At 46.3% G+C, this 15,177-nt stretch overlaps 1 protein-coding gene across 1 annotated transcript in view; it reads left to right on the top strand.

Moving 5' to 3' along the window:
- Nucleotides 1–15,177, top strand: part of SMC1A (structural maintenance of chromosomes 1A) — a 32,266-nt gene that overhangs the window by 1,442 nt on the left and 15,647 nt on the right. Inside the window, exons 2-15 of the mRNA XM_079911611.1 lie at nt 4,059–4,247; nt 4,366–4,478; nt 5,786–5,989; nt 6,083–6,321; nt 6,944–7,202; nt 7,306–7,446; nt 8,292–8,374; nt 8,529–8,736; nt 10,069–10,254; nt 10,348–10,527; nt 10,628–10,774; nt 10,870–11,007; nt 11,976–12,092; nt 12,199–12,305. Coding sequence (XP_079767737.1) covers nt 4,059–4,247; nt 4,366–4,478; nt 5,786–5,989; nt 6,083–6,321; nt 6,944–7,202; nt 7,306–7,446; nt 8,292–8,374; nt 8,529–8,736; nt 10,069–10,254; nt 10,348–10,527; nt 10,628–10,774; nt 10,870–11,007; nt 11,976–12,092; nt 12,199–12,305 — 2,311 coding nt within the window. The remainder of the gene's footprint in view (nt 1–4,058; nt 4,248–4,365; nt 4,479–5,785; nt 5,990–6,082; nt 6,322–6,943; nt 7,203–7,305; nt 7,447–8,291; nt 8,375–8,528; nt 8,737–10,068; nt 10,255–10,347; nt 10,528–10,627; nt 10,775–10,869; nt 11,008–11,975; nt 12,093–12,198; nt 12,306–15,177) is intronic.

The following is a 15,177-nucleotide window of genomic DNA, read 5'->3' as shown; positions in this document are numbered from 1 at the left end:
CCTGCTGTGTTCCTTCACCTCAGAGGTGTTCCAGCTAAATCACTTTCTAGCCTGAGGGGCTGCTCTTGCTGAAGTAGCTGTAACTGATGACCTTCCCTGGAGTCTTGCCTAGATATGGCTCTCTTTTAAGCAGGGTTTCTCAACAGCAGCACTGTTGACATTTCCAGTGAGATAATGCTTTGCTGTGGGGTCCGTGCTTGTAGGATGTTTAGTAGCATCCTTGGCTTTTACCCACTAGGATGTTTAGTGGCATTGTAAGGTGTAGGATGTTTAGTGGCATCCTTGGCTTTTACCCACTAGGTGACAGTAGCAACCCCACCCCCACCCCCTCCAGGTGTGACAATCAAAAATGTCTACAGGGCTTCCCTGGTGGCGCAGAGGTTGAGAGTCCGCCTGCTGATGCAGGGGAGACCGGTTCGTGCCCCCGGTCCGGGAAGATCCCACATGCTGCGGAGCGGCTAGGCCCATGAGCCATGGCCGCTGAGCCTGCGCGTCCCTAGCCTGTGCTCCGCAACGGGAGAGGCCACAACAGTGAGAGGCCTGCGTACCGCAAAAAAAAAAAAAAAATGTCTACAGATATTACCAGATGTCCCCAGGGGGGAGGGGCAAAATCACTCCACCCTCTCCCACCTCATTTGAGAACTACTGGCCTAGACGGCTAATGCTTGGGGTTCCACTGCAGTTTCTTAGGATTTTGGTGTGGTGGCCCCTGTGGAAAGAGCTGAGATGCACCTCTTGGCATTCAGTCTCCTCAACATGGGTAAATTTGTATACCCAGGTATTCCGAAAAGGCCCTTGGTCTGACTGGCCCTCCCGTACCCTGTGTTTTTTTTTTTTGACAGGCAAGAAGTAGATTTATAGGATGCTTGTGAGGGATACAAGTGGGAAGGTGAGGGAGCTCTGCTCCAAGGATTAAGTTGAGCTACATTTTTATAATCAAAGGAAAGTGGGGGAGGGGGAAGAGACCGCCTTCTTCCTCATTCTTCGAGTAGATGTCAGGCTTACATCCGACCCCATTCTTCAGTGCCCAGCTCCACAAAGCATTCTTTGATTCCCCTCAGTGAATTTCTCTCTGCCACATAGTAGACACTTGCTACATGTTAACGTTTATTCTGTTTTGTATCTTCATCACTGGTCTATGGAGTGCCCCAAAGAAGACATTCCTTGAAACATTATATCGTTGTTCAGGTCATAATGCTTGTTATAAAAATGTTTACAATATTGAATGATTGTGAGTAGGGAGGCCTTTGGTTGTGAGATGTTCTTGCCATCCTTGGAGAGCATGGGAGAAGCCCAAAAGTTGGAAATGGGTGCCTAAAAGGCTGACTCCTGGTCAGCATGATGTGCTAGTCCTGCTGTGATGAGGGAGACTAAGCTAAGAGTCCAGACCTGGTTAGGATAGGATTGCCATTTATTGAGCATTCACTGTGTGGCAAGTACTTTATTTATTAGGACACTTTACATTTAAATTCTCACAGTGACCCTAGGAGGGAGATACCATTATCTTTGTTTTATAGATGAGAAGACCCAGGCACAAAGAGTTGTGATCACTTGCACACTTGATTCTCAGAGCCAGGATCAGAACCTGTGCCTGTCATACCTGTGCTCCTGCCACTCCCACAGAGAACTATGTGCCAACCATTGTTTTAGATGCTTTTACCCATGAGTCTTGGTTTTTCAGATTTTCCAGGTGAGGGAAAGGAAGGTCAGCTAAGAAGTGGTGAAACTAAGATTAGAACCTGGTCTGTTGGACTAGAACCCAAGCTCTTTTTTTTTTTTTAATTTTATTTATTTATTTATTTATTTTTGGCTGTGTTGGGTCTTCGTTTCTGTGCGTGGGCTTTCTCTAGTTGTGGCGAGCGGGGGCCACTCTTAATCACGGTGCGCGGGCCTCTCTTGTTGTGGAGCACAAGCTCCAGACGCACAGGCTCAGTAGTTGTGGCTCACGGGCCTAGTTGCTCCGCGGCATGTGGGATCTTCCCAGACCAGGGCTCGAACCCGTGTCCCCTGCATTGGCAGGCAGAGTCTCAACCACTGCGCCACCAGGGAAGCCCCTAGAACCCAAGCTCTTAATCACTGTCTTGTACTGCCTCTGTGGAAGGACCTGGGCTGCCATTTTTATAGTTGGGTAGAAGGGTTTTAGAAATCAGGTCCTCAGTTCAAGGTCAGATAGCATGTTGGGGGGAATCTTGAGATAGAATTTATAGAGATTAAACTATTCCCTACCCCCAACCCCAGTCTAAATTTTTTTTAATATATTTTTTTCTGAGTCTAAAATAGAGAAGGTAAAAACTGTGACTCCACTACTGAAAAGATAATCATGTTTAATGTTAAAAACCTTATTTATTTGAATAGTGAATATATGCACATGGTATAAAATTCAGAAAATTCCAAAGGATGTACAGTAAAAAAGAAGATTCTCTCCCTTCCCTGACTTGTTACCTATTTTCTTTCCCAGAAATGATCACTGTTATACTGTTTATATTTTTATGCCTTTCCCTCTCCCCAAGTTTTTTATTTTTATTTTTTGGCTGCATTGGGTCTTAGTTGTGGCATGCAGGATCTTTCGTTGCAGTGTGCAGGCTCTTCATTGCGGTGTGTGGGCTTCTCTCTAGTTGAGGCGCGTGGGCTCATTAGTTGCAGTGCGTGGGCTCTCTAGTTGTGGCATGCGGGCTTAGTTGCCCGCGGCATGTGGGATCTTAGTTCCCCTACCAGGGATCAAACTGGCATCCCCTGCATTGCAAGACGGATTCTTAACCACTGGACCACCAGGGAAGTCCCCCCAAGTTTTGATTATGAAACTTTTCAAACTTACACCTGTGTTTTACTTAATCATTTGAAAGTAAATTGCAGACATAATGACGTTTTACCCCTAAAGGATTCAGCATTCATCTACTAAGTTCACTCTTCTCCTGTTTACCAGTATACCATTATCATACCTGAGAGAATTAATTTCCTCATGTCATCAGTTATCCAGTTTATATTCAAGCTTCCCAAATTGCTCCCCAAAATGTCTTTTTGGGATTTTTTTGGAACCAGAATCCAATCAAAGTTTGTGTGCTGCCTTTGCTTGTCTCAGTAATCTCTGTATCCTGGAATGGTTCTCCCTAAAAGACATTGACTTTTCAAAAAGACCAGACCAGTTGTCTTGTAGAATATCCCACATTCTGTGTTTGTCTTAAGGTTTCTTCATGGTGTCATTTACCATGTTTCTCTAACTACTGTATTTCTTATAAACTGGAAGGTAGGTCTAAACGTTTGTTTAGATTCAGGTCAAATATTTTTGGTAAGATACTTCATAGGTGATGCTGTCTGCTTCATGTATCACTATAGGAATATGCCTTTTTAAAAAAAATTATGTTAAAATACACATAACATAAAATTTACCATTTTAACCATTTTTGAGTGTACAGTTCAGTAGTGTTAAATATATTCATATTTTTGTGCATCCAATCTTCTGAACTTTTTCATCTTGCAAAACTGAGACTATGCTCATCAAATAACAGCTCTGCATTTTCCCCCTTCCCTCAGCCCCTGTGTGTTTTTTTGTTTTGTGTGTGTTTTTTTTTTAAACTTGGTTGAGATCAAACTATGTTGAGTTTTGTATCATGCTTGTTTCTCCTGTTGTGGGTATTTTCCCATGTCATCAAAGGTTGTAGAGGGACTTCCCTGGCTAATACTCCACACTTCCAATGCAGGGGGCGTGGGTTCGATCCCTGGTTGGGGAACTAAGATCCCACAGGCTGCATGGCATGGCCAAAAAAAAAAAAAAATGTTGTAGAATGATTTATTCTGTGAATATACCATTTCCTTAGATGGGGTTCTAGTTTTTGGCTGCTGTAAGTGGTAACTGCAAAGGAGCTGTTTTTCTAAGCCTTTGATCCAGGGCTTTGGTCAGGCCTAGCCTTTACAGGGGCAAAGCAGTATTTTGTCCTCCTGTTAGTCTGTGCACTGAGTGATTAGGGAACATTTATGTTCTTGTCAATGTCTCCTTTATTCCTTTTCCTCTCCCCTTCTTCCTGACTTCCCCTCCTCTACTTTGTCCTGTCCTCCCTTAGGTAAGTCAAATCTCATGGATGCCATCAGCTTTGTGTTGGGTGAGAAAACCAGCAACCTGCGGGTAAAGACCCTGAGGGACCTGATCCATGGAGCTCCTGTGGGCAAGCCAGCTGCCAACCGGGCCTTTGTCAGCATGGTCTACTCTGAGGAGGGTGCTGAGGACCGCACCTTTGCCCGTGTCATTGTTGGTAGGTGAGGCTGGCCAGAGGTTCTCCTTGGGTCCACGGGCATTGGGGGGTGGCTAGACTAGTTTGTTGGGGTAGGAGGGAGGCCTAACCCTCGGCTGACTCATGCATTGTCTTGTAGGGGGTTCCTCTGAGTACAAGATCAACAACAAAGTGGTCCAGCTACATGAGTACAGTGAGGAATTAGAGAAGTTGGGCATTCTTATCAAAGCTCGTAACTTCCTCGTCTTCCAGGTGGGCATTTTTAACAATTATTGGCTCCCTGCTTTTTGTTCTATTCCCCACTGGACCTGCTCCATCTCTGGCTTCATCATCTCTCCCCTGAACTAATGTAACAGCTTCCTCACTGTGCTTCCCGACTCCAGTCTTGCCCCTTCCTGTTCATCCCCTAGGCCAGGATCATCTTATGGGAGCACAAATATGTTTCTTTCCCTCCTCTCCTTAAAACATTTCAGTGATTTCTCATTGCCTTCTGATGGCAGTTCTCAAATTGTAGTCTCCAGATCGGCATCAACTGGGGACGTGTTAGAAATGCACATTCTCAGGCCCTACCCCAGACCTATAGGGGCAGAGACTATGGGGTGGGGCCCAGCAATTTGTGTTTTCCCAGGCTCTCCAGGTTATTATGATGCACACTAAAGTTTGAGAACCATTGCCTTAGCATGAAATCCAACTCCTGTCATTCATGAAACACCACCCTTTGGTTCTTGCTTACCTCACTAGCCTCATATGCCATTACTCTTCCCTTCTAGCCCTGCCCTCCAGCCTAATTAAGGCTTTTACAGTTCCCCAAATTCACCTGCTTTCTTTAGCCTGCAGGCCTTTGCAATATTAATTTTCCTCTACGTGAAATAACCTCATCTCTCTTACTTTCTTTTTTTTATAAATTTATTTATTTATTTTTGGCTGTGTTGGGTCTTCGTTTCTGTGCGAGGGCTTTCTCTAGTTGCAGCGAGCGGGGGCCGCTCTTCATCGCGGTGCGCGGGCCTCTCACCATTGCGGCCTCTCACCATTGCGGCCTCTCGTTGCGGAGCACAGGCTCCAGACGCGCAGGCTCAGTACTTGTGGCTCATGGGCCTAGCTGCTCCGCGGCATGTGGGATCCTCCCAGACCAGTGCCTGAACCCGTGTCCTCTGCATTGGCAGGCGGACTCTCAACCACTGCGCCACCAGGGAAGCCCCCTCTCTTACTTTCTTGGTTAGTTTCTTCCTCATCTTCCAAACTCATCTTAGATGTCACCTTTGGGAAACCTTCCTACATAGGTACCCCTACCAGTCTCCTACACTCAAGCTTCATTTAGTTCTTTTTCTGTGCTACTGCTGTCACTGCACGTAACACACGGTGTTGTCTCTGCTTCTATCTCTTCTGTTCCCCATGTACCTCAAAAGGCAGGGAATATGTCCTCAAAGCTCATTGGTGAAATGTGGCACCCAGTGTGGGGAAGGGATCAGTGAACTTTTTCTGAATGATTGAGTCGGAGTGGGTAGCGGGAACTGGGCTGGCTAGGGTCTAAGTGGGGAGAGTGTTTTGACCTTTACTAGGGCGCTGTGGAATCTATTGCCATGAAGAACCCCAAAGAGAGGACAGCTCTTTTTGAAGAGATCAGTCGCTCTGGGGAGCTGGCCCAGGAATATGACAAGCGAAAAAAGGAAATGGTGAAAGCTGAAGAGGACACGCAGTTTAATTACCATCGCAAAAAAAACATCGCAGCTGAACGCAAGGAGGCCAAACAAGAAAAAGAAGAGGTAGGTGGCCAGGTTGCCTCTGGGCTCTGAGAGGCCAGATTGAAGCCAGTGCCTTACTGATGCACCCCTGCCTCCACACCCCTATTTGCACAGGCTGACCGCTACCAGCGCCTGAAGGATGAGGTGGTGCGAGCTCAGGTACAGTTGCAACTTTTCAAACTTTATCATAATGAAGTGGAAATCGAGAAACTCAACAAAGAACTGGCCTCTAAGAACAAGGAGATCGAGAAGGACAAGAAGCGGATGGACAAGGTAGAGGATGAGCTGAAGGAGAAGAAGAAGGAGCTGGGCAAAATGATGCGGGAACAGCAGCAGATTGAGAAGGAGATCAAGTAAGTGGCAGGCCTGGGCATGTGACATGTGGAAAGCCAAGAGGCTGTGCTGTTTCCTTGGGCTCCTCTGAGCCCAGAGCCCAGTGCCTGTACTAGTTTCTCTATCTTCCCCTTGACTTGCTTTGGCTAGAATCAGACACATTTGTTGACTTGCATTTTAGACAAATAGAGTATTTAAGTACTCAGACTCCGGGTAGATAGGTACTCAGAAGATGAGAACTTGAAAGGGGTGGTGGCTTTGCCAAGTGAGAGGAAGTGATGGGAAGCCACTCGTGGCTGGTAGTCTCTTCCTAGAAGAGGAAAACTGGAGCTTGAAGTTTAAAGGACAGAAATTTGAAAAGGTTAAGTCAGATTACGTGAACACAGGTTACTCTTGGGAGTTGTTACTGAGGGCCCTGGCCTGGCTAGGGTTGAGGCAGGGGTGGTAGCTTTACCTTATAGAGTGGCTGGAATGCATTTCTAGGGAATAGCCCCTGTTTTGAGGATCTGTGGGGCATCAGGCCCTTGTTCTTTTAGGCACTTCCCTGAGGCTTGGAGTTTAGGCCCCCTTTGGATTAAAAAGCCTTGGAACCCTCCCTTCTCCCACAGTGCTAACTGGTTTCCCCCTCCCCTCTGGCAAAAGGGAGAAGGACTCAGAGCTGAACCAGAAGCGGCCTCAGTACATCAAAGCCAAGGAGAATACCTCCCACAAAATCAAGAAGCTGGAAGCAGCCAAGAAGTCCCTACAGAATGCTCAGAAGCATTACAAGAAGCGTAAAGGTGACATGGATGAGCTGGAAAAGGAGATGCTGTCAGTGGAGAAAGCCCGGCAGGAGTTTGAGGAACGGATGGAAGAGGAGAGTCAGAGTCAGGGCAGAGATTTGACCCTGGAGGAGAATCAGGTAAGCTCTTGGGCGGGGGTTGGGGGGGCGGGAGTAGAGAGATCGCTGGGCTGACATGGACTGACTTGGTCATCCCTGTCCTCTTTCCCTGTCCCTGACACAGGTGAAGAAATACCACCGGTTGAAAGAAGAAGCCAGCAAGAGAGCCGCTACCCTGGCGCAGGAGCTTGAGAAGTTCAATCGAGACCAGAAGGCCGACCAGGACCGGCTGGATCTGGAAGAGCGGAAGAAAGTAGAGACAGAGGTGGGCATGCTGTACAAGATTAGGAATGATGGTCCAGAGAAAAGGAAGTAATGATGGCTTAACAGTAATGACAATAGCTAACATCTAGCAAACACTGTGTGCTAGACACTGTTTTTTACATGTATGCAGTCATTTAATTCCTCATTTTCCAAATGAGGAAAGTACAGCACAGAGGTGAAGTAATTTGCCTAAGGTTATTAAGTGGCAGAACTGGGACGTGAACCTGGGCAGTCTAGCCCACACTTTTTTGGTTTGAGCCTGTCTTGATTGGTGAGGAAGTTAGCCCAGGCTGGGTAGAACACCTATGAGAGGGTTTCATAGGGCCCAGGGTGACCCCATCAGTTAGCAGAGCCACATTGAACACCATCTGTGTGTCTGCTTTTTTTTTTTTAAGATTTAATTTGATTTATTTTTGGCTGCGATGCATCTTCGTTGCTGCCGTGCGGGCTTTCTCATTTTGTGGCGAATGGGAGCTACTCTTTGTTGCGGTATGCCAGCTTCTCCTTGCGATGGCTTCTCTTGTTGCGGAGCACGAGCACTAGGGTGCTCGGGCTTCAGTAGTTGTGGCTCATGGGCTTAGTTGCTCTGCGGCATGTGGGATCTTCCCGGACCAGGGATCGAACCCATGTTCCCTGTTTGGCAGACGGATTCCTATCCACTGTACCACCAGGGAAGTCCCTGTGTGTCTGCTTTTTAATGGGCCTCCTGCACTAGTGACCCATTGTCCGTGACTGTTGGGCTCTTGGATGAGCAGGCACATGGGGAGGGGGATGAGCCAGGGCCCCATGGTCTTGGAGTTAACTTACTCAGCCTATGGTGATGTAGTGTATTTGTCTTTCTCCCAGGCCAAGATCAAGCAAAAGCTGAGGGAGATTGAAGAGAATCAGAAGCGGATTGAGAAACTGGAGGAATACATCACAACTAGCAAGTATGTGGCCTTGTAACCTTCCCTCTTACTTCCAGGCCTGTTCTTGTGAACCCTTCCTGTCCTACCTCTCTCCAGGCAGGACCCACAGAGTCCCTCTCGGCCAGGAATATTTTCTGGCCAGCCAGGGTAACCCTTGTGTTTCCTTACTTTGTAGGCAGTCCCTCGAGGAGCAGAAGAAGCTAGAGGGGGAGCTGACAGAGGAGGTGGAGATGGCCAAGCGGCGAATTGATGAGATCAATAAGGAGCTGAACCAGGTGATGGAGCAGCTGGGGGATGCACGCATTGACCGCCAGGAGAGCAGCCGCCAACAGCGTAAGGCAGAAATTATGGAAAGCATCAAGCGCCTGTACCCTGGCTCTGTGGTAAGAGTGGAGAGGGAACTCATTTCCTGAGCACTTACTTTCACACTCACTGGCAGATAATTTTCACAGCAGCCCTGTGAGGACAGGATTGCTAATCCCATTTTTACAGCTAGGGAAACTGAGGGTCAGGGAGGTTAAATGACTTGCTCAAAACAGCATAGCTTATAAGTATAAGAACTGCAATTCAGGGACTTCCCTGGTGGGGCAGTGGTTAAGAATCCGCCTGCCAGTGCAGGGGACACAGGTTCGATCTCTGGTCCAGGAAGATCCCACATGCCTCAGAGCAACTAAGCCCGTGCGCCACAACTACTGAGCCTGCGCTCTAGAGCCCGAGCGCCACAACTCCTGAAGCCCGCGTGCTTTGAGCCCGTCCGCAACAAAAGAAGCCACCGCAGTGAGAAGCCCGTGCGCCACAACGAAGAGTAGTCCTCGCTCACCACAGCTAGAGAAACCCTGCGTGCAGCAATGAAGACCCAACACAGCCAAACTAAATAAAATTTAAAAAAAGAAAAAAAAACTGCAGTTCAGACCCAACTTGTTCTGATTCTTAACCTCGTGTTCTTTGCATCACACCAGTTGTATCTTCCTGAAAGTTTTGTCTTGCTTGTGTCCACTCCTTTGTGGGAGGTGGGGAAACTGGAGAGGGCTTTGGGAAGGGAAGGGGCCACAGGGCAGGAATTAGCTCCCAGGAAGTAGCTCTGTGCAGGCTTCAGTATGAGCTTCTTTGGCATGTAACAACCAGCTCATTCACTAGGCTTTATCAGATCTCTTGGCCTCTTAAACCAAATCCTGAGTCCCCAGATTCCCTAAATATTATTCCTCTATTGCTGTAATTCCATCCCTGGGTTCAACTTAATTGAGTTCCACAACTATTTCCTGATCTTTCCTATAGACACTGCTGGGGAGTTGATAAGGAGGAGTTAGGCTCAGTCACTGCCCTTAAAGATCTTACCCTTTATCTGATAGTTCTTAGGGAACCATGGTTGATTTGGGAGACATGGGGGAAGTGAACTGAACAAAGAGATTTACTTTGCTGGGTGTTTGTGAGAATTTGATATAATGCATATAGGGTCTCTGGCATAATGCCTGGGGTGGCAGTGGTCTGCGAAATGGTAAAAGTGAGGTTTAGAAAGATGATTTTTGGATTCAGACATGACTGCCTGAAGTTGTTGTTGCTTTAAAGCCAGAGTAGGTTTTTCTTCCGTAGTGTGGGGGCTGTGTTCCTGATAGAAATTCTGACCTGCTCCCACCCCCTTCCAAGCTGGGAATTGGGGTTCCCAAGCCAGCTCCCAAAAGCCTCATGCTTCACTTTTCTCTTCTGACTTTCCCTAGTACGGCCGCCTCATTGACCTCTGCCAACCCACACAAAAGAAGTATCAGATTGCAGTAACCAAGGTTTTGGGTAAGAACATGGATGCCATTATCGTGGACTCAGAGAAGACAGGCCGGGACTGTATTCAGTATATCAAGGAGCAGCGTGGGGAGCCTGAGACCTTCTTGCCTCTTGATTACCTGGAGGTGAAGCTGGTGGTCATGGGGTCAGGGCAGTGTGAGAGGGCTGCTCCTCCTAGCCCTCCGTGTTCTGCCACTTAACTGAGCTTCTTCTCACAGGTGAAACCTACAGATGAGAAACTCCGGGAGCTGAAGGGGGCCAAGCTGGTGATTGACGTTATTCGCTATGAGCCACCTCACATCAAAAAGGCCCTGCAGTACGCTTGTGGCAATGCCCTTGTCTGTGACAATGTGGAGGATGCCCGCCGCATTGCCTTTGGAGGCCACCAGCGCCACAAGGTATGGATTCCCTTGCCCATATTGGAGCTGGACAGGCTTAGTATTGGCAGTTCCTCTGTTTAGCTTCTCCCCTCTCCTCTCTTCTCCCTGCTGTGTGTAGACAGTGGCACTGGATGGGACCCTGTTCCAGAAGTCAGGGGTGATCTCTGGCGGGGCTAGTGATCTGAAGGCCAAGGCCCGGCGCTGGGATGAGAAAGCAGTAGACAAGTTGAAAGAGAAGAAAGAGCGGTTGACAGAAGAGCTGAAGGTAAGCCATAGGCAGGGCTGTCCCTAGGAATGGGGGTCCGAAGCCCAGGCCAGCCGGCCACCTTCTTACCACCTAGCCCCTCTCGTCCACTTTAGGAGCAGATGAAGGCAAAGCGGAAAGAGGCAGAACTACGTCAGGTGCAGTCTCAGGCCCACGGACTGCAGATGCGGCTCAAGTACTCACAGAGTGACCTAGAACAGACCAAGACACGACATCTGGCCCTGAATCTGCAGGTGGGGCCTGGCCTTCAGCCCTGTTTGCCAAAGGCCATCCTCACATTCCTGGCCTAGGTTTTTCTGGGGGTGGGGAACTTGTCCCACTTCCTTTGGGGAACCAGCCATAGCATAGAGTCAGACAAGCAGGGGTTCAGATCTTGGCTCTGTATGACATTAGGCAAGTTACTAAACCTCTGTGTTGTATCTGTTCAAATCTTTTGCTCATTTTTGTATTGGTTTGTAAGTTTTTTGAAAAATATATTCCAGAAACAATATCTTTGTCAAGCATATGTATTGCAAATACTCAAAAAACAAAACAAAACAGGAAAAAAAACAAAATAAACCTCTCAGTGTCAATTTTTTCATCTTAATCTGTAAAGTGGGAGGTAAAATTATAGGGTCCTTACAAAGATTGAATGAGTTAATATATGTGAAGTATTTAGAGTGATTCCTCATAGCCAGTGAATGTTCAGTAAATGTTAGGTGCTATTAACATAACTAATTCATTCAACAAATATTTGAGTTTCTTCTGAAAGTTTTCAAAGTGAGCTACAGATATTTCAGTCCCTGTGAGTGGGGGTACTTTTATAGATATATTAATGTGTTTGATTATGGGTGCTTCCCCAGCTAACCCTGGAGGTGTTATGTAATATGTAGTATATGTATCATTTTTCTAAAATCAAAAAGTCTGAATTCCAAAACATATCTGGCCCCAGGGGTTATTGATGAGGGAGTGTGGGCCTGTAAGTAATGATGTTTACTGTGTGCCCAGCCTTTTGGATTGAAGTTGGCTGACTAGAGACCAGGGAGGAAGCCATGTGATGGTCCAAGTGAGAGATGATGCAGCCTTAACAGCAGTGCTAAGTCAGGTTCTCTCAGCATGTGGCGAGTTAGCCCTTTTTGTCCATGGGGCCAGTATACTCAGGGTGGCTCTTTTTCTCCAAGGATCCTGGTCTCTTTTGTCCTCTCAACCCTGTTTCCTTCAGGAAAAGTCCAAGCTGGAGAGTGAGCTAGCCAACTTTGGGCCTCGAATCAATGATATCAAGAGGATCATCCAGAGTCGAGAGAGGGAAATGAAAGACTTGAAGGAGAAGATGAACCAGGTTGGTAGAGGATGAGCCATGCCAGCATGTGCATCAGGGCAGGACTGAGGCTGGAAGCAGCACTCTGACCCAGAGGTCCTTTTCTCTCCCTTGCTTCTCCCCTCAGGTAGAGGATGAGGTATTTGAAGAGTTTTGTCGGGAGATTGGTGTGCGCAACATCCGGGAGTTTGAGGAAGAGAAGGTGAAGCGGCAGAATGAAATCGCCAAGAAGCGGTAGGTGGAAGTGTGGTTAGAAGGGGAGACTGGGGTGCCCTTGAGCCCCTAGCCTGACATCTGGGAAGTCAAATGCCATCGTAAGGCAGGGAGCAGCTTTTACAGCGATGGGCATTTATGGTAGGTCAGCCTTAACAGGGACATCATGGAAGCATGTGGCACAGTATAGGGATTAAGAGTACCAGCTTTAAACGTGGTTTACCTGGGTTAAAATCCCAGCTCCATGGTTCATTTATCTTGGGCAGTGACTTGACCTCTCTAAGCCCTAGTTTCCTTATGCGTCAAGTGGGATAATTGTGATACCTATCACATAGAATTGTTGGGGTGGATCAGAGGTTGGGCTTAATCCTTATAAAGTATTTAGCATGATACTTTGCACCTACTAAGAGCAATAGGTATTAGCTTTTTTTTTTTCTGGTTGCGCCATGTGGCTTGCAGGATCTCAGTTTCCCAACCAGGGATTGAACTTGGGCCATGGCAGTGAAAGCACTGAATCCTAACCACTAGACCACCAGGGAACTCCCAATAGATATTAGCTTTTATTATTGTCATTGTCCTGATGGGTGATGTGGGAGAGGAGGACCAAAGTTCTAGGTTGGAAGAATAGTAAGAACAAAGCAAGTTTCTCCTTTCTTTCCCACCTTAGTTTATTCATTTGTTCAACAAACCTTGTTTGAATACCTACTTGTGCCCAGTTGTCCTGTGCTAGGTATTGGAGAGGGTGGGGAGATGAGGGTAAGACAGATGAACATGACACAGTCTCTCTGAAGGAGGTCACCCCCTGGACCCAGGGCTTCAGTCAGCAGTTCGTCTAGCCCATCACCCATACAGTAACTGTTCATTGCTCTCCTACCCCCAAGTCAGGCTCAAGGGATATAGAATTGAATCAGAGACTGTTCCTGTCCTCAGGGAGTTTTGGAGTAATGAGGGAGACAAACAAGTAGATCAGCAGTTTCAGAATGATGCTGTACTTGAGGTAGATAGAAAATACAGAGGAAAATGTTCAAGGAGCTGCAAATCAACAAAAGGAAAAATAAAAACCTAGAGACCCAGTAGAATAATGGAGAGAGGATGTATTAGCATTTCATGGAAAGAGAAGCTCGAATGGCTAATAACTGTGAATTGATGTTCCATCTCATTCCTAATTAGAGAAAATGCGAATTAAAACAATCTAGCAGTATTTGGTGAAAATAAGTCTACACGAGCCCAATGACTTAGCAAAGCCACTCCTGAGTCTATATCCCAGAGAGGGTCTTAGCCACAGGGTGACAAAGAGACACATTCAAAGTTGTTCATCTTGGCATAATTTGTAATAGTGGGACATTGGTGGCAATGTAGACGGCCATCACTGCAGAGAAGTATAAGTTAAATGTGATGACTATACAGACTATGGAATACTGTGTAGCAGTTCAGACAAGAACTAGATTTACAGGCAGTAATAGGATAAATTTATAACACTGTACATTTGTATAAATTTAAAAACAAAACAACATTTTACAAGGATATGCATTTTTAAGGTTATATACGTACGTATGTATGTGTGTGTATGTATGTGTGTGTATGTATGTCTGTATGTCACTTTGGTGTACATGCTCACTGTAGGGAAGATAATAGGAGTAGAAATCAGATTGAACCAAAGGAGAAAAGGGAAAGGTCTTGTACAGACAGCGATCGTAAGTGTTTTATGGACTATGGGGTATGATTACACCAAAAAGGGAGGAACCCAACAAATTGTAATAGAAACTAAGAACCTGCTCACAATCGTGAAGAAAGGTTTTATAGACCAAGGAGTGATGAACTGGAGACCTGTAGAGTGAGTAGGATTTAGCCAACCAGGCAGTAGACAGAAGAAAGGAGTTCCAAGCAGTGAGAACAGCATGCGCAGAGGTGTGAGAGAGCATACTATGTTCTGCAAACTAAGTATTGAATGTCTGGAGCAGAAAAATGGGGTCAGGAGGAAGGCGGAGGTGTTGGAGAGGTCAGCAGGGGCCAGATCACAGAAGGCTTTGTGAGTCACGCTTAGGAGATTGAACTTAAAATTGCATAGCTCAAAATTATAGTTAATTACATTCCATTTGGATTATAGTGACTAATAGGTTTAAGCTGCTAGCATGACATCTGGCAGCATCTGTCACACCATATTGGGGGGTGGAGGGACAGTTGGAAGTTAGACCGGCCTGTCCTGCTAGTATCTGCATATGCTGGTTACATACTCTTGAGTTTCTATAGAGATGGGGAGGAGGGAACTAGCAGAAATCTATTTTCTCCATTTTTTTTTTTTTTTTTTTTTTTTTACTACCCAAGCTCTGCCCTTTAGAGATTCTGGAATGTTGGGGCAGGCGTGTATGCGGGGGTTTGGGGGTAGTTGGAAAGAGTGAAAGCCCATGAACTGAATATGAACTGAATACAGCCAGTATACCTGGAGATGGTGATGATAACTAAAATTTGTTGAGTGCTTACTGTGTACCAGGCATGGTTCTAAAGACTTTATACATATTAACTCCCAATAACTCTGAGGTAAGTACTATTATTATTTCCATTTTTCAGGTGAGGAAACAGGCATGGAGAGTATGACTAACTTGTCTGAGATTCATTACTAGTAAATGGCAGAGTTGAGATGCCAGTCCCCTTATCCCACCACATTATATTGCAAGGATGCCAGGAGAAGAAACCCAGATTTTGGTGTTTACACCTGGGATCTAATCTCACTTTGCCAGCTCTGTGGCCTTGGGCAAGGTCTTTTACCTCTTGGCCCAAGTTTCCTCATTTGTAAAATTAGGATAATAATGCCTTCTTGTGGAGCTGTTCATTAGAGGATTAGAGGTAATGTATGTAAATTACATAGAAGCTTAATAAATAGGAATTATCATAG

The sequence above is a fragment of the Stenella coeruleoalba genome (assembly GCF_951394435.1).
Source record: "Stenella coeruleoalba genome assembly, chromosome: X".
In the NCBI taxonomy this organism is placed as follows: Eukaryota; Metazoa; Chordata; class Mammalia; order Artiodactyla; family Delphinidae; genus Stenella; species Stenella coeruleoalba.
The sequence above is the reverse complement of the archived record's forward strand: the minus strand, read 5'-3'. Positions and strand labels throughout refer to the sequence as shown.